This window comes from Asterias amurensis, chromosome 18 (assembly GCF_032118995.1).
Source record: "Asterias amurensis chromosome 18, ASM3211899v1".
In the NCBI taxonomy this organism is placed as follows: Eukaryota; Metazoa; Echinodermata; class Asteroidea; order Forcipulatida; family Asteriidae; genus Asterias; species Asterias amurensis.
Window position 1 is genome coordinate 7,587,450 of NC_092665.1, and position 19,844 is coordinate 7,607,293.

The following is a 19,844-nucleotide window of genomic DNA, read 5'->3' on the forward strand; positions in this document are numbered from 1 at the left end:
GTCGATCATAGAGATGCGTCTTTATATCGCGTGAATACATCCGCACGTGACAAGTTTTTGACCACTGCTAGAGTGCATAAACTCTCCGCGGTATTTATGATGCATGTTAATTATTGACCTTTAGATTGTTAGGAACTGTGTGTAAACACTTAAACCTTACCCGGGTTTTATCATTTTTAGCATAGTCATAAAAGCCGCACTTTGAGCTCAACTTGACGTAGTAACCCTCTTACAGTACGACCTTTCAATACGATCAAAATATGTATCGACATAAAGCTCTTATAAAGCAATGCAAGGAGCTAGCTGCGCTACATGAGTTGTGAAGTTAACAAGATTAATTAAGAATCATCGATTGAAATACTTGTCCATCTGGTAAGTTACAAGTTTAGAAGTAATTACTGAATCCTAGGTGCATGATATCAATAGGGAGGTTTAGATGCGCGTTACGTGAGCAAATGCGTGGACGTGTAGGCCTACGTCAGAAAATTGTGTTGTTAAAATCTTATGTTTTCAGTATACGTGAAGTTGCTTTTTTTTTTACGTCTGGTGCGAATGTGCAGACGTATATTTTTTTATGTGAGCATGAAATAATCCCTAAAGTGTTGATGTTACCGAATAGAAACACGTGTTTGCCCGCGTAAAACGTGCAACTAAACCCCGCTACTGCACAGTTCAATTGAATGTCATGCTGTCTATGCACAGAAAAATAAGCAAATGGGGTAAAACTTAAATGCAACTGAAACTGTGATACCAATGAAATTGCTGCCACATTTTCGCACACTTGTCCTTAGGGTAGTCTTCATGGAAAGCGGTTTGAGATGCGGTAAATTCGATGTTGATGTGCCGCATGCTGGCCAGCTGCCCTTGCTGGTGGATGATACCCCAGCTGAGACTGATGATATTCGCTGGGTTTCAATTTTATTTAGTTGGTGTGGTGTACTTGATATCCCACTCTAACTTTATTGTGGTCTCTAGTGACAAAGTGATAGGAACAGCAAATGTTAATGTTTAGTTTTAGTCCTCGCATGATTGAAGTCGCTTCCATCGCCAGGAATCAATAAAGTCTACTTTCGAACTTTGTATTTCTTGCTACATGTATTTTTTATTATCTATATGTTCAATCAAAGACATTATTATATGGCTGCTGTATAAACCGTTTTCTTTTTTAAAGTGTGGTGGGTGCAATTTTTGCATGTCGACTTCCTATAAGAGAATTATTAACCTCCATGGTATTCAACGGCAGCCGGGCAGCACCATAACACCGCGTGTTGATATACGCCACATCGCAATGAACTCGTAATATAGAATATTACGGGACTTGCACAGTCTATATGAGATAAATGCACAGTCTACTAGATTACACAAGTAACTTTTTGCAATTTTAAACCTATTGTCTCACAATCTTGTTTCAACAGTTTTAACGGCACAATGGAAACCAAAATTCGGCACATCCTCCTGGGTGTGTTTCTCCTTACTGCACTCATTCTTGGGTTCTCATCAGCAATTCGTGTCACTGATCTAAACATCGTGGACAGAGCAACCACATGTTTCCTTGTCGAATGGGACTACAGTCTCGATGGTTACAACTCAAGTCGATTGCTTGGTTTTGAACTCATTGTGTCTATGATATTTGACAAAGAAGTTGCTCAGAAGAATATCACTCGAAACCACACGTCTGTTTTGGTTGATAATTTGACCAGTGGTAGTACATTCCATGTATGTATAACTCCATTGATCTCGCAAGGTGCAATTGGAAACAAGACATGTGCATTTGCGTCCACTGTATACCATCCATGGAATACACGCGCTAAAATAGCTACGTTCATTGGAATTGGAATATTTGTTATTTTTGTGCTTCTCATGGTGTTCGATTTCAAGTATCCAAGACAACCAACGAGTGACAGTGGTCCAAACCAGTCGACAGTCAATACAATGAGAAATGACGTTGTGAATTGAAGTACGCATCTACAAGATTCAAGTTTCAACTGTGAAAACAGATACATCGTAACCATGACAACATATTCAACCATAATTTTCCACCATCCCTGGAGAGCTTGAATGATTTCGAATGTTTTGATATCACCTTTATTCTCGTATGTGCCTTTTATACAGTGAATAGACCCCACAAAGTTGTCCATTCAACCTGGACAGCACAAAGGAAGTCTAGCCGTTATGCATGTCCTTACACATCGGGGCTCGTGGGGTCCTGACAACAATATACCCCACATCAACAAAGGAAAACCTTTAGGAAAGGGAAACCAATGCACGACCCCACCCCACGCTGATCCGTGAGTTTGTGTGTACCCGTTGGGTAACCGAGGATTACCCGTTGGGTAACCGAGGATTACCCGTTGGGTAACCGAGGACCAGTGAGAATATGGATCCGGGTATTTGACAGAGCGAGATGGTCACTGCAACGTTTTCGGGTACAACGCCAACGAGGACCTTACCTCCATCCAAACAATGGGAGAACATAGACAAGTTTTAGATTATTGGGATGCAAAAATATGTTTTAAAGAGAACGTGAACACGTTTTGGTCTTTTGAACCGTTAAATAGTTTTAACAACTAATGAATGTAGATACATGTAAATACAGTAAAGCTATTCTGTTTTATAACACGGACATTTTCTTGAAGCATACAACCCCAACATAATAGTAATAACTAAATACATAACACAGTATAGTTGCTACAAATTAAATTTTCTAATTATTGTAAAATCGTTAAGATGAAAATAAAACTTATATTTGTACAAGACAGTTTAATTGTGTAAAAACATTATAATTTTTAAACCGAACCAGTTAATAAATATAAACCGAACCAGTTGATAAATAAATGTTAATGATTTCTATTTATAAACTATCTCTACATGTCTGTAAATGTACAAAGTATTAAGGGCAGTAAACACTATTGGTAATTACTCAAAATATTTATTGTCATAAAACCTAACTTGGTAAAGAGTAATGGGTAGAGGTTGGTCGTATAAAACATTGTGAGAAACGGCTCCCTTTGAAGTGGAGTAGTTTTCAAGAAAGAAGTAATTTTCAACGAATTTGATTTCAAAACCCCAGATTTAGAACTTAATTAAGGTCTCGAAAGCAATTGCATCGATGAACGCACACAACTTCGTGTAACAAGGTGTTTTTTTTTTCTTTCATTATTATCTCGTAACTTCGATGACCAATTGAGCTCAAATTTTCACAGGTTTGTTATTTTATGCATATAAAGGGCACTGGACACGTTTGGTAATTGTCAAAGACCAGTATTTTCACTGGGTAGCTCAACTGTGCATAAAATAACAAACCTATAAAAATTTGGACTCATTTGGTTACAAGTTGAAGTTGCAAGAAAACAATGAAAGAAAAAACACCCTCTTACAATAGTGTGCTTTCAGACCAGCAGCCTTTTATTTTTTTGTGAAGTTTACCTCTTTTTCGAAACTACGTTACTTCAGAGGGAGTCGTTTCTCGGCTTGTGAGAAACTATCAACAGCTCTCCGTTGCATATAGTTTTACCAAGTATAAGGCTCATGCTAATAAATATTTTGAGTAATTACCCAAAGTGTACAGTGTCTTTAAGTATATTATTACAAAGGAGGTATGCACGTTTTCCAACGAGAATTCTATAAGTAATATAAAGGGACTATTAATTTTGTTTTACCCATACTCCGATGTGTGTTAGCACTGTATACTCAGCACTTTCCCGAGTCCTGTGAGAACAAATATCACAGGCATATTACTCGGATGTGATTCGAACCCACGACCCTTGCAACCCTAGAGATGGCGTTTAAAGAGCGCTATGAGATGTACACGAGTTAAAAAACAAAGGGTGTGACACATTTTTATAGCGTCCACTAGTTAACCCTTCAAGGATTGGGGGGTGGTGGGGCTGACGCCCAAGATATCAAATCATCGAGGAATTCTGTCTGTGTTGGGCATTGCATGGTAGGCTCCTCAAAATCACCAAAGAAAAATTCAAGACACTCGTCAAAATACGGCAATTCCGACGACGGTTGGGAACAACTGTCCATCTCTTCCGAACAACCAATCAGTGTATCGAGAGCATGATCAAGTTCATCAAACCTTTCTCCATCGTAGCTCTCATTCAAATAGCAAATACAACCTCGGTTAAGCTCTTCTTCAAAGTTGGGAGGGAAACCTGTTCCGAATGTTGCATTAAATTCTTGGTAGAGTTGTTGTGCGCATGGGCACGTGGTATTCCAGTCATCGGGATGATCTTTGCCGATTGTAAGTACATCAAGACAGACCTCAAAATATAAAAGTGTCTCTTCATCAGGACAGACAAACCCATCAGTTGAAATATTGGAAAAGGGTAAAGATCTGTTGTAAAGGTCAAGCAAACAACAGATGAAGCGCGGAAACGGAAAATCGTCGACAAATCCACAACGGTCAGTATAGGGCAGCTCTCTGACACTGCCCTCTTTGGCCATGTCACCAAATTCACTTAGATCGTGACAGAGACAGTCGGGTGGTGCTTCCGTTCCAAATGTAGCATTGAGCAAACTATTGAATGAATCCCAACATGGACACACAAGTTCATCGTCGGCATACGCACCCAAGTAAATTCCATCACATTGATAATAAAAATCGTAGTCGAAAGCTGGACAGACAAATCCATATGTGTGTATAACTGCCGAGTCAGAAATGTTGTTAAAGTAACAATATAGGAAGCGTGGAAAAGGAAAGTCACTGTAACACTCCCTGTGGTTTTTATTTCGCTTATGACCTCCATTACTTCGCTTTGAACGATGATGATGATGATGAGAACTATCATCAATGCTACGTCGACGACGTTTTCTCCCGCAGCCACACCCTCCGTCTTCTCCATCAATCAAAGCTCCTCCAAATGTTGAAGAAAAATTTCCAGACAAAGTATAAAATGAGGGACACTGTTCGGATCCATCACAAACATCAACCATATCGCCATAGTCAGCAATGAAATCACTGCCACTGTGAAATTCATAGCAAATGGCAAGCCAGTGAAGCTCATCGCTAACGGGGCATTCGAACCCATTAGTAAGAATGAAACCTGATGTTTCGATGTTGGTCAGGCACTCGATGAAATAAGGGTATGGGAAATAAAACGGAGGCTCACCTGTACCAAAGGTTTCGTTGAGTATGTCATATAGATCATCTACACTGGGACATGAGGCATTAAAGGCTTCTTCTGAATCACATCCATGGTCTAAATAAAGGTAATCACAATAGTCCAGAAACAATACGGTTTCATTATCAGGACACACTTTTCCATTTGTTAGATTTACTGGACCTGGCTCATCAATTTTCTCAAAACAGTAAAATAAATTGGGAAATGGGTAATCACCTTCACCATACAAGCGTTTACAAGCGACACGTCTTCTGTTCGAGCCCCTTTTCATCCTTACACGGTAATCAAAATCGTGATACTCGTAGCGGTGACAATGTAATACTGGCGTCTCAGGTGTTGACATTTCTGTTGTGGTTGGTGTGTCAGTTGTTGTTAACAATTCTGTTGTGGTTGGTGTGTCAGTTGTTGGTGTGTCAGTTGTTGTTGACAATTCTGTTGTGGTTGGTGTGTCAGTTGTTGTTGACAATTCTGTTGTGGTTGGTGTGTCAGTTGTTGTTGACAATTCTGTTGTGGTTGGTGTGTCAGTTGTTGTTGTCACTGTTGTGGTTGGTGTGTCAGTTGTTGTTGACATTTCTGTTGTGGTTGGTCCGTCAGTTGTTGCTGACATTTCTGTTGTTGTTGGCGTGTCAGTTGTTGTTGTCACTGTTGTGGTTGGTGAGTCAGTTGTTGTCACTGTTGTGGTTGTTGACTCTGTTGTGGTTGGTGTGTCAGTTGTTGTTGACATTTCTGTTGTGGTTGGTGTGTCAGTTGTTGTTGACACTTCTGTTGTGGTTGGTGTGTCAGTTGTTGTTGACACTGTTGTGGTTGGTGTGTCAGTTGTTGCTGACACTATGGTTGGTGTGCCAGTTGTTGTTGACATTTCCGGGGTGGTTGGACGTGTGCCAGTAGTTGCTGGTATTTCTTTTGTAATAGACACTTTTGTTGTGCCAACAGTTGATGATAACCCACTTGTGGTTAACACCTCAGTTGTGGTTTCATCTGAAATATAGAAAAATAATTTTAATAATAATAATAATAGTAATAATAACCGTATTTATAACGCGCCTTTTGCCAAATGATACAAAGCGCAGGTATTATTACTGCAAAGAGTGGGCGAATTTTGAGATATAAGACCTAATGGTTTACAAGGTGCTGTGGCGCAATATGCTGCCAATCCAGCCAGGAACACCGGGGCGAACCCCTTTTCTTTTCGATAAGTGCACCGGATTTTTTAACTAGCATTTACACAACACATGGGACCAACGGCTTTACGTCCCATCCAATTGATGAAGCAATGGTTATGTGTCTTGCTTAAGGACACAAGTGTCACGGCTGGGGATTCGAACCCACATTCTGCTGATCAGAAATCAGAGTTTAAATTCGGTGCTCTTAACCGCTCGGCCACAACACTACCATTATGTTAGCAAACAACCCAATTAGAGTTCAATGGTTCCATTCAAGGTGAATCATATAATCACAAGTCGTAGAATCCTTGTTCGGAGCATATTTTTCTGTATTTTTCCGTGCCCATTTGAAATCTAGACTTTTTGAATAAACATCACAAAAAAACTTCTTTTATCAGCCCACGAAGTATATTCCTTTATATTGCGTGCAATTTTGCGCAAATAAATATTAAGATTCTAACAATTTCTCAATACAAGTAGGCCTACATGTATTCGAGTTTCCAATAAAGTGCACCAACAAGAGTCTGCTAAAGACACGTTTTTATTTGAAAGCTGAAAATGTGTATTTAAAGGCACTGGACACTTGGTAATTGTCAAAGACCAGTCTTCTCACTTAATAACAAACCTGTATAAATTTGAACGTAGTTGGTCGTCAAAGTTGCGAGAGAATAATTGAAGAAAAAAACACCCTTGTCGCACAAGTTGTGTGCTTTCAGATGCTTGAATTTTAGACCTCAGCTGAGGTCATTCAAATATTTAGTGAGAAATTACTTCTTTTGCAAAAACTAAATTAGAGGGAGCCAATTCTCACAATGTTGTATATTATCAACAGCTCTCCATTGCTTGTTACCAACTCAGTTTTTAAGCTAACAATTAAATAGTGTCTTTAAGTCGCGTTTTTATGTGAAAGCTGAGTGAGAGGATTTAACGTTTTATGCCTAATTGAAGAAATTTTGAAGGCTCATATAGTTATTGTAAGTATATATTAAAAGTGCTGAAAAGCCCATAAATGTCATCAAATAATGCGACAAGGTTTCAAGGTGAACTAATGATAACAACTCTATAACTTCAAACAGATCTCATGTAGTTGGAGTGGACGTATTTATGGACGTTTGGTAAGTGGGACGATATATACTCTGTATGAACAGACTGCCTCTACAGTGAAAAGCACAATGTGTAGACATGTAAATGCTCTAAAAATGAATATTTGATTTTGCATTCTCACCTTTACACTCAATCCCAAGAAAGCTCCCGGCACAGTTGCATTCACAATTGGGCCGGTCCAATGTCCCACCGTTTGCACAGTATAAATTACACGCTGAAAATAATGATAATAATAATGTATATACACCATAAAAAAATACACATTTTTCTTAACGTAGAAATATGGATGGACATTTTGAATAGTGATAATGTGATTGCAACAAAGGGTTTTTAGTCCCAATGGTTTATCTTTTATAAATTTGGTAAGAGTGCCAATTGGTGTTCTATAAGAAATAATCGTCTTAGAAACGTCTCATGCTATCATGAAGTTTACTCCTCTTAAAGACACTGGACACTATTGGTAATTGTCAAAGACCAGTCTTCTCACTATTGTGCATAAAATAACAAACCTGTTAAAATCTGGACTCAATTGGTCGTCGAGGTTGCGAGATAATAATGTAAGAAAAACACCCACGAATTCTGAGGTCTCGAAATCAAATTCAAATATTTTAGTGAAAAATTACTTCTGTCTCGAAAACTACGTTACTTCAGAGGGAGCCGTTTCGCACAATGTTTTATACTATCAACAGCTCTCCATTGCTTGTTACCAAATAAGCTTTCACACCAACAATTATTTTGAGTAATCACCAACAGTGTCCAGTTCCTTTAAATCAGTTCTTTTCCCTCCTCCACAAGTGTTCATGGTGAGACAATTGTGTACAAATATTGAAGACATGTTAATTTAAACTCACTGTTATACACATGCAATGTAAATGGAACAATAGGTAACTCTCCGATTGAGCCCGTTGCAACTTGTTCTTCCATGAACGTCCTAAACTCCTCACGAAATGGTCTGTCTGGATTGACTGCTTGGTGGAATATGCTCTCAAAGTCTATTGTGAGGCTGCCAGGTCTGTTGTATCACAAAGAAATAAATGACAACAACATTGAGTACTGCGAAAGGTTATTCATCTTTGCTTTTGCAAATTCATATCGCACGATGTTTAATTATAGTATGCAAGTATTGACTGCTTTCAGTGCTATGGTTTATCACAGGGGATCATTGTTTCAAAGTGGGAATTCTTCGTGATGGAGTGATTGTCTACTGTTTTAGAGTGGGAATCTCTATATTTTAAGATAAAGGCCATACAAAGCCAAGTTCAAAACGCAAGGCCACTTTCTACGATTTCGGTTGGTCAGTTTTCTTTTACCACGGATAAAATTGCCAAACTTTGATTAACTTTTACCTTATATCGTGGACCACTGTTTCGATATACACGTCATTGAGTGAACTACTCTCGTAAATCATATCCATCTGTCAAAGTGAGAAAAACGATCACAAATAATATTAACGAGATATTATTGGATAACAACTTGTATCAATTATGTTCATAATGATCACAAACACCAATACACACTATATCTAGGACTACTACTGTATGTGCGTTCGATTATCGATAAGCTTCCCCGGGTCGACCCCGATCTGCCCCCGGTACGTTCGAATAGCTTTGACGTCATTCCAGGGGTTCACCCGGGTCAGCCCCAAGTGCCCTGCTTGTGGAACGGGTCACATGGGGCTGGCCCGAGGTGCATGACATCACCACGACAGGGTGAGTGTTCGTTCGAAAAGCCTTGTCAGGGCTCACCCGAATGAGCGACGCGGGTCGACCCAGGGAAGCTAATCGAACGCACCCATTTTATTTCATTCAATGGGCGAACGCGATTTTGAGATATCGGCGGAATTCAGGAGCGAATTATTTTGTCCGCGAAGGAAGAATAATCCCTGTAAGGAATACATACTCTGAGAAGTTTTTATTATTCAAACGTGTGTGGAGGTGAGACCCTTTCCCATAACCGTCTTACTTCGAAGTAAAATTATCAATTCTCGATATCGAGATTTACGGACTTATTTTAAACACGTGTCATAACACGGCGAAACGTGCGCCGGGAAACAAGGGTGTGGGTTTTTCCGTTATTTTCTCCCGACTCCGATGACCGATTGAGCCTAAATTTTCACAGGTTTGTTATTGTATAAATAAGTTGTGAAACACGAAGTGTGGGCTTTTGGACCGTTTACCGAAAGTGTCCAATGGCTTTAAAGGCACTATGGCGTGTTTATAATAGTCGTTACTTACGATATGCAAAATGTCTAAGTAATATATACAAACAATTATAGAGATCATTCAGCAAAACAACAACTATTAGGATTAAACAATATTGAATACCACGCCGTGGGCGAAGGCGCTTTAATTACAGCATCTAGTTTTGTAGACACAATGTTATTTACTCCATCTTTCTTGGTGAATGTCCTTTTTTGTTTATCTTGGAGCAAGTTCGGGTGGCGACCATTTGTCAACCACTGGCCAATGTTCCATGGTTACCTATGCATTGAATACATCCTGGGTACCAGGCAAAATCAACCAATGGTTAACTACAGTCGACTATAGTGCCTGACTCGAACTTGCTCATGGCTGAACTACTGACTCAGAAATGGACAATCAAAAATTATAGATACGTTAAACTCCTAAGCACTTCCCTACGATTTGTTTTTTCCTGGGCCCTTATGGGCTCTTGCAGCCGATTTCACAAAACGCTAAGATCAATCCTAGTATATCTTGAGTTAGGACAAGTAACTTAGGATGGGTTCGATGCGTCCTATACGTCTTTGGATACTCGTCCTAAGTCAAGGAAAAGTTTGGTGAAATCGACGGCTGGTAAATAAATCAACGAAACATACCTCTGAGATAAACGTTTTGGCAAGGTTTTGATATTCAGCTGATGAGTGGTCGTTGTATACTGGTAGGTATTCCTTGTCGAACGTCACATTTCCACCAACAAACTCTACATATTTAATCCAAACAAACACATAATGTTATAACAAGAACGAACATGGGTTCTTAATACAAAGAACAATAATAATATGTTCAACATAAATATGAAGGCAAAACTGAAGTAAAAATTTATTATAAATATCAGATTAGCATATATCTCGATTGAATGACATATCCGAGATTACTACCAGCCAATTCTATGGATTAAGAAAACGTAATCTCTTTTCAATTAAATTTTGTTTTTGCCTTTATTAGGATACACGTTAATTTTTCTGCGGAGTTAGTTACAAAAAGGTCAAACAAAATCGGAGTGTCACTTTGTGTATCCCAACATATTGCACAACATCAAACCTGTTTAAATTTGGACTCAAATTGTTCATTGATGTTGCAAGAGAATAACGAAAGAAAAAACACCCTTGTTGCACACATTATTTTGTGAGATAACTAGGCCTGAAGTCTGGTTATATTTGCGTGAGCAATTTCTAAAAAAAAACTATGTTACTTCAGAGGTAGCAGTTTCTCACACTAACAATTTATAATACCAACATCTCTCCATTGCTCGATATCAAGTAAAAGTGTATAACAATTGCAACTACTTTGCGAATCCGCACTCGTACCGTAATATCTGCATGAGGAGGCAATTTGGGCCAACTTTGTGTGCTTACTGTATGCATAAACGTTTTTCATTATATCAATTTCTCATGTATAGCAGAAAACTTCTAGGTGCGCATGTCGTCACTCGTGTGCTAACCCCGGGGTAAGTAGTCAGCATTTACCCTTGCTTACGGTAAACAGCTTCCTCATTAGAGCACGCGCACACTGATGCTGCACAAGAGACTTGTGAACAAGTCGTTAAAAATGTCTGTTGCGGTGATTCTCGCGGTATTCCCCGTGATTTTCGCGGTATTCTCGTGAGACTGCTGACCCCGCGAGACTACTGCTCTGATGACAACGGTCCCATTCATGGGGAATAAAAAGTCGGCAACCAGCAGTTCGCGCGAGAGCAGAATTCGTTCCTGAATCATGACGACACCACCACGACTCGACTATCTCACCGCGGCAGACCACCGACCTGTCCACAAGTCTATACTGCACAAACAGCCACCGCAAAATCATAAATAAAAATGAAAACAATACACGGAATTTGTTTTCCAAAGCCTCGCACAACAAGGGCACGCCCACGCACACTGGCAAATTAAACAAATGAACAAAATGAACAATCAGTTGTTGAGACATGTCACGATATGGTACAATAGTAGGCCTACGTGAAGATCAAAGGTTCAAATCAAGTTCAGTGTTTGAAGCCATAGATGCATGACTTCATTCAATTTACTCCTGCATCAAGCTTCAGCTATTAACAGGGACTAAACAAAATATTAACCCAACCCTTCCAAGGTTAAACATTGAAACCAACGCTCAAAACCACAACAAATACATGTCTTTGTTACGGTTGATGGCTGCTATGGTGCACGCACGTTGTGACGTACACCCATACTACTATACCCCTTCCATGCTCCCTGCATCCAATGCCTATAATGCAGTTACCACCTTTAATATAGGCATTCTTGTTGTCTATTTTTGCTATGCCTTTCTTGTATGTATTGTATAGTCTCCTTTACACAGGGAAGACAAATTCCATGTTTTTTTTTATCATGACAATAAAATCTTTTTAATCTTTAATCTTTAATCTTTTTCTGTCAATTTCGGCAAATGAGCGGCCAGCTAAGTCTATTTCGCGCGAAATTGAATGCTTTACTGAAAAGGGTGATTAAAATAAGTTTAAAAGTACCAACAGAACCGGAGCCCGTGAGAATGGGAGGGGAGTGTTGCGTACGCGATGTTCCATCGTCTGTATGGGTGTGTTTAAAACCCAGGAAACCCGTTAGTGGCAGTTGAAATGATTTTGAGAATGTTCACAATGTGCATACATCAAATTATACCCACATTACATTATAGCGTTAATTCAGTTAAAATATAATTTTGCGTTAAAATATACAATTTGTACTATCAACTTATAAAGTTAAATACTACCAATACCCAATGTGCTGACCAATCAAACATTTCTGTTTTATTAAATCACTTTAAAATATTAAAACCACATCATTGGTGTTTTTATTTATCAAATGATTACTGCTGATCGATGACGATAGGGGACCACTGGCCAAAACCACGACTCGATCCAATGGGGTAAACCAAGAGGCTGTAATTATTTGTTGCTCGATATGTGGCCAAAATCTGTGTGCACCCCCAAATGTATAGCTTGAGCCAATGAAGCATTGGACCAAGTTAGGCTGCGGTTGTATAGGAGGTGTTTAAAACATTCATTGAACGACCTCTACTGACCACCAAATGACATTTGGCCAATTATTTTGTTGACCATCCCTTAATTCTGAAAACACATAATTAAAGATACTAGACACTATTGGTAATTGTCACAGACCAGTCTTCTCACTTGGTGTATCTCAACATATGCATAAAATAATAATATATATACACCATAAACAAAGATACACAGCTTATAACCGTAGAAATATGGATGGACATTTTGAATAGTGATAATGTGATTGCAACAAAGGATTTTTTGTTCCAATGGTTTATCTTTTATAAATTTGGAAAGAGTGCCAATATTGGTGTTAGAAACGTCTTATGCTATCATCTTAAAGACATGGACACTATTGGGAATTGTCAAAGACCAGTCTTCTCACATGATGTATCTCAACATAAAATTATGCATAAAATAACAAACCAGTGACAATTTGGACTCAATTGGTCGTCGAGGTTACGAGATAATAATGGAAACAAAACACCCTTGTCACTCGAAGTTGTGTGCTTTTAGATGGTTGATTTCGAGACCTCAAATTCTAAATCTGAGGTCTCGAAATCAAATTCGTGGAAAATTACTTCTCTCTCGAAAACTATGTCACTTCAGAGGGAGCCGTTTCTCACAATGTTTTATACTATCAACCTCTCCCCATTACTCGTCACCAAGTAAGGTTTTATGCTAATAATTATTTTGAGTAATTACCAATAGTGTCCACTGCCTTTAAATGCTGTTAAATTTAAATAAAGACTTACCAGTTTCAATAGTCTCAGCTGCAAGATAATCAGAAGATATAGAAATGTTAAAGTTGCAAACAAAGCCTAATGGTGAACCGACTAAACAAGATTAATTCGTGATAACTCACTATTCATAAATATCTGAGACAGTTTCGTTATTCCTATTGGTGGAGAGCGCGTCACGTGGGGGTGTTTAAACCTTTGATAAAGACCAGTGTTTATAATCGGTTGTGAGCGGATACTCCGCGCTAGTCTTGATGCAAGCTGTGGGTGAGTTGGCCGCGCTGTGTGTGAAAGGAAAACCAGAACGTCTTGCACCAAGACTATACGCGCTTGCGCACGAACGGAACCGGAAACTGTCGGAAATAGGCATGCAACACACGAACATCGTACATGTACATGTAACATGTACATACCATGGAGGTTTAACCAAAAAGGTTCTTATGAATGCGAAGGGTAGCTACTAGTTCTTTCACGGCCGTTGAAAACCTTGCAGGGTCGAATTGCCTTGTGATAAGGCCCTCGCCTTCGGCTCGGGCCTTTATCACACGGCAATTCGACCCTGCGCTGTATTAAACGGCTGTGAAAGAACTAGTCGCTACCCTTTTATTTCCTTATTAGTTTGTGTTCTTCATTACTGACCAATTTTGTAGGCCGAGAGCGTGGTCAATCGCGGACCAATCGTGGGCCAAACGTGGGAGGATCATCATGGGCGGGGTGGGATCTCCTAGGTCGGGAAGCTGCTGCTAGCTCTCCCAACACTAATTTTGAACATGTTAACACATAGACGTCGACTCTACACGATGGAAAAGTGGCCGAGAGGGTGATCATTCGCGGACCAATCGTGGGCCAAACGTCGGAGGATCTCCATAAACGTGGTCGGGTCGGGTAGGGATCTCCTAGGTCGGGAAGCTACAAGCTCTCCCATGCTAATATTTTGAACATGTTCAAAATAAGCGTAGCCGGTTCGTGGCCGACAATTTGCGGGGCAAAGTCGTAGTGGGAACGCCATTATCGTACAAGCAGCGTGATAGCATCGTGGTGAGATCTCTGTGTTTGTAATAAAAACGAAACGCCGTCGGCAACCATTTCGAAGTAGAAAACCGCTACGTCAGCATTGGTCTTGGTGTCTTCGTCAGTAATCGTAGTGGCAGCGACTCAGAGCACTTTTTGCGTAGAAATAGTAAAGTTGGGCGGAGTCTTGAATTTTCCAAATTGCTTGATTTTGACGGCGAACAATCCCCGACTTGATAATTTTTTTGAGATCGGGGTGATTGGCACGATCTTCTCAAGGTCATAGTGCTGTGCGAACGGGATAACAGACATCGCCACAAGTCGTACTGGAAGCGTACTAGAAGCGTAATATGGTCAGCACCAGCGTAGTGGTATCGTCTTACAGTCTTCAAATAGGTTTTTGTAACAACCTGTTTTGGTAAAACGATGTATCTCAAAAAATCCAATTTCAAGAAAAATAGGTTTCAAATTACTGACCAATTTTGTAGGCCGAGAGCGTGGTCAATCGCGGACCAATCGTGGGCCAAACGTGGGAGGATCATCATGGGCGGGGTGGGATCTCCTAGGTCGGGAAGCTGCTGCTAGCTCTCCCAACACTAATTTTGAACATGTTAACACATAGACGTCGACTCTACACGATGGAAAAGTGGCCGAGAGGGTGATCATTCGCGGACCAATCGTGGGCCAAACGTCGGAGGATCTCCATAAACGTGGTCGGGTCGGGTAGGGATCTCCTAGGTCGGGAAGCTACAAGCTCTCCCATGCTAATATTTTGAACATGTTCAAAATAAGCGTAGCCGGTTCGTGGCCGACAATTTGCGGGGCAAAGTCGTAGTGGGAACGCCATTATCGTACAAGCAGCGTGATAGCATCGTGGTGAGATCTCTGTGTTTGTAATAAAAACGAAACGCCGTCGGCAACCATTTCGAAGTAGAAAACCGCTACGTCAGCATTGGTCTTGGTGTCTTCGTCAGTAATCGTAGTGGCAGCGACTCAGAGCACTTTTTGCGTAGAAATAGTAAAGTTGGGCGGAGTCTTGAATTTTCCAAATTGCTTGATTTTGACGGCGAACAAACCCCGACTTGATAATTTTTTTGAGATCGGGGTGATTGGCACGATCTTCTCAAGGTCATAGTGCTGTGCGAACGGGATAACAGACATCGCCACAAGTCGTACTGGAAGCGTACTAGAAGCGTAATATGGTCAGCACCAGCGTAGTGGTATCGTCTTACAGTCTTCAAATAGGTTTTTGTAACAACCTGTTTTGGTAAAACGATGTATCTCAAAAAATCCAATTTCAAGAAAAATAGGTTTCAAGTTGAAATAACTGCCTTTTTATTTCAGAATATTGGATTGTCATTTATTTTAGATTTTCACTAATCTAATAATTGAAAATAAGTTTCCATATTTTGTTTATAAGTTTTTGAACATTATTGAAGAAACTGTGACAGTTTATTCAAAGATACATCATTTCACCGAAATAATGCACCCTCACAGGAAAGCGTATCTCGTCAAACTGATGCATAACAATGGTATACTGAAAAGCATTTGGGATGTTGATTAATTTGCTAAAATGGTGTATGTCAGAGAGATACACCATTTTACCATATTTTGACTTTTGACTTTGAAGCATGACAGTACAGTCGCGATTTAGTCTGTAATTTGCAATTTTTTTATTTTGACGGCGATTGTGCCCCGATTTGAAGAAAAAAAATCAGATCGGGGTGATCGGCATGATCTTTGTAAGGTCGTAGTGCTGTGTGGACGGGGTATAAAGGAACAAAAGACCAACAAGGATGATTGATGGCTTCAAGTACAACTTCTATGATTAAATACTAACGCGGGAGACTTATACAATACAACAAACACTGTACACATGAACTGCCACCTTAAGAAATCACTGCCGTCATCACTGTAGGCCTATTGGGTAATAGCCACAATTTATGTTACTGTCCTAAAAACATTTTAATAAGTCATTCTACAAAACGTAAACATAACTTACCGGCCATTTCTGCGAAGGTCGGTTGTGCTGATGTGAGAGAAAAAAAAACATAGTTTGCTTTCATTAATTCACGAAGTAAAATTGTATACTTAAGTAGATCGCACAACATATGAAGTGGGGGAATTGTGTTTCAAAATATTGCTTAAAGGAACATTACAGAATTTGTAATTCGGCGAAAATCAGTCATTTAACTTTAACATACCGCACGATGTGATTAGATCTCGGTGGTTGGCTGACGTGGAGCCATGTGGAGGCCGCCAGATAACCGACAGGGAAAGTCACATCATAAAGCAATGGTCACATCCCACGCCAATAATACTCACTATGACATTCTTGGCTCTTTAAGAGTCTGTGTACTTGTAACACACAAAAGAATGTCCACAGTATGAAGATAATAATAAAAATAATAATATCGAAGTCTTATATAGCGCACGTTTCTACCAAACAAGGTACTCAAGGCGCCGAGTATATACAAACTTTCAGAAAGATAAAGGTTATTGAAGTGGTGAATTCTGAAACCCAATTATTTAGCACCTTAAGGGTTTACAAGGTGCTACGGCGGATACAGCCGCCACAGCCAGGAACACCTTCTCCTTTTTTCCGATAACTGCACCTGGTTCTTTTACATGCGTTACACAACACAGGACGAAGGACGAAGCAATGGTTATAGTGTCTTGCTTAAAAAGACGCAAGTGTCACAGCTCGAAATAATGTTCGTCTCACTTGGACGACAAGTACTTTTGTGACCTGTTTTACTAATTTTTTCAAAAGCTTCAGCACCCCAGCAAGTAATATTTTAAGGGAAGCTTTCTTCTATCATCATCTTCAAACGGTGTACGTTTAAAGTAAATCTGTAAACATTGTGTTTTGTGTTACAAAAAGATACCCAAATCCGTTAAAGGAACACGTTGGATCGGTCGAGTTGGTCTTTGAAAAGCGTTTGTAATTGTAGTTGTAAAATGCATATAGATAGAAAGATGTTGTAAAAGTAGAATACAATGATCCACAATAACATGCCTCGAAATGGCACGGTTTTCCTTTTACCTCGTCGACTAACACGGTCGGCCATTTATGGGAATCAAATTAATGTTTGACTCCCATAACTGGCCGGCCGTGTTAGTTCGCAAAGTATTAAAGGAAACCACGCAATTTAGAGGAAAATTTGTGTGGATCATATATTCTACTTTTAAAACATCTTTCCAACCATATGCATTTTATAACAAACGGTTCCAAACGCTTTTTATAGACCAACTCGTCCGATCCAAGGCAACGTGTTCCTTTAATGTATCGAAAACCCCAGTTCACTACTTACAACTTAGATATATCACAGAAACCATTACTCCTGTTAACACAGCTAGAATCACGAAGATTAAAATAAAAACCACGATGACACGAAGTACACGTTGGTCGTCTGAGGGGTACCTTGGTGTATACCTGCGCCCTCTACGATCATCATTAGGAATGTCTAGAAAGTCTCCTTCCACTCCAAAACGAGGCCAATGGAATCGACGTGTTCCATGTGCACCTGATGGGTTTGTATACATATAGACAGTATCCCCAACCTAAAGACATAAATACAACTCAAATCAGTCTCATTGTTAACTTAATTGGTTTGTTGAATTTCCTGAATTGGTTTACCGGACAAGAAAACCGTGTTTTGAAATTAATGTTTGTAAAGGTGTCTCACAAAAACACATTTAAAAATGTGTTACAGTCACTATGAATGATTTTTGTTAAATAAACATTAAGCTTTCTCTGGAAGTCTTCCACCGTGACCCAAGAGCTAAAGCTCAACATCTTCAAGACAGCCTGCCTACCTATACTCCTATATACGGCTGTGTGACATGGGTCCTTATACAAGCACCTCGCTGCATATCTCAATAGCTATCACACACATAACTGCCTCTGCATCATAGGCCTACTTGGAATAAAACGTCTCGACAGGGTTTTTCAACACGGTTTGGAAATCATACGGAAGCCTGCCAATTAGCCACTCAATATATATAAGCTCTTTTATACTCTCCATCTCAGGGGGCCGGCGCAAACAAGGTCGTCAACGCCTACTATACGCATCGTATTGTCACGGGATGTTCTGCTCTCCCCAATGGAAATTCGGAAAGAACAAGACATGATAGAATGGAGAAGCTGTTGTCCACCTGCTGACTGATGGTGACTATTGCGTTAAAAGCCGGCTTTGTTGCGATATATAGCCGTATTCTATCGCGTAGAATGTATTTAGAGCTCTCGCATTAATGTTATTTATTTCAAGCGCGAAACAATAATTATTTTGAGCGCTCGAAATGATCATCGAGCAAAATGATTTCAAAAAACATGTTGAAATCGTGTTATACGAACATTATTTGGTAAGAACAAACTTACCTACTTTGAGTGCTCAAAATGATTTATTTCAAGTGAACTTTAATATCCAGACAGTCCTATATTTTGCCCAATCCATGTCTTCTCCGTGTAGCAACCAGCTATTATAGAGTGTGCAAGTCTCGCGCAAGTCTCTGAGAGCGTGTCCGAACATCCGGGACCTTCACGATCCAAACCTTAGGGAGTTTTACGTGTGGGCGATTTTGTTTCGTCCATTATTTTAGTTTAACGTAGTTTGTGACCATGACAACTTTTTATATCGTTGGAAATGTGTAACTAATAATAATAATAATGGAAATTTATATAGCGCCTATCCATGTAAACATGCTCCTGGGCGCTGAACAACAAATAGAAAACATATTAAAATCCATACAATTAAAACACCCATTAGAAATACAGTAAACATGTAATAAATGCAGAATTTGTACACAACCAAACTAACCTAAACATAAGAAAGTACAGTCAAATCAACAAAATAGCAATAAAACTTCACCTTAAAAACATCCTTGTCCCAGAGCTTCACTTTAATTAACATAATATAAAATTAAAATAAAAAAATTAAAAACATTTGTGTATTAATTTGTTATAAAAGCTTAAACAAGACATCGACGAAAAAATGAATAAAACGCTCACTATAAGCGATAAACTCCAAACGGGAAATTCGTTGTATTTATTTCTCATCAAAATGACATTTCAGATATAATTTAAAGCAAAGATTTGATTTCAGAAAGAATAAAGTGTTTCGTCTAATGTGCTTTCTCGGTCCAATACGCGAGGCTTTCACTCTAATCACCATGAAAGTACATTGGTCTCTTCATAATGCTCGGACTTAAAACAAATAAATATTTTCAGAGTTTAATAAGAATAGCACCTGTCCACCCAAAATACTTACCATGTTACGAGGTGAGTAAGATGACTTGTACATAGTGACTTGGTTAGAATTCAGTTTCCTCAAATCGAAACATCAAGCATCCTCCTTCTGTTTCTTTAATTTAGCCTACATCCACCAAACATATCACTGTTGTATATGAGGCCCATATTAAGCGTTTTGGGGTTGATTCTCTCCGATGCA

The 19,844-nt window shown here is 39.4% G+C and overlaps 1 protein-coding gene across 1 annotated transcript; it reads right to left on the minus strand.

Moving 5' to 3' along the window:
- Nucleotides 1-3,609: 3,609 nt before the first annotated feature.
- On the minus strand, nt 3,610-16,400 carry LOC139950994 (uncharacterized). The gene is made up of 6 exons (XM_071949818.1): nt 16,397-16,400; nt 13,399-13,416; nt 10,230-10,333; nt 8,740-8,807; nt 8,245-8,405; nt 3,610-6,104 (listed from the first exon to the last, which is right to left on the minus strand). The coding sequence occupies exons 4-6, from the start codon at nt 8,805-8,807 to the stop codon at nt 3,865-3,867; spliced, it is 2,469 nt and encodes an 822-aa protein (XP_071805919.1). The 5' UTR covers nt 10,230-10,333; nt 13,399-13,416; nt 16,397-16,400; the 3' UTR covers nt 3,610-3,864.
- Between the last annotated feature and the right edge of the window lie 3,444 nt (nt 16,401-19,844).

What these genes read in the sequence shown, in the direction of transcription:
- LOC139950994 (XM_071949818.1), bottom strand. Translation starts at nt 8,807, where the DNA reads ATGGATATGATTTACGAGAGTAGTTCACTCAATGACGTGTATATCGAA. An exon ending in ACAGTGGTCCACGATATAAG is followed by an intron (nt 8,406 to 8,739) that starts GTAAAAGTTAAT and finishes GTGATACAACAG; the next exon opens with ACCTGGCAGCCTCACAATAG. An exon ending in TACATTGCATGTGTATAACA is followed by an intron (nt 6,105 to 8,244) that starts GTGAGTTTAAAT and finishes TCTATATTTCAG; the next exon opens with ATGAAACCACAACTGAGGTG.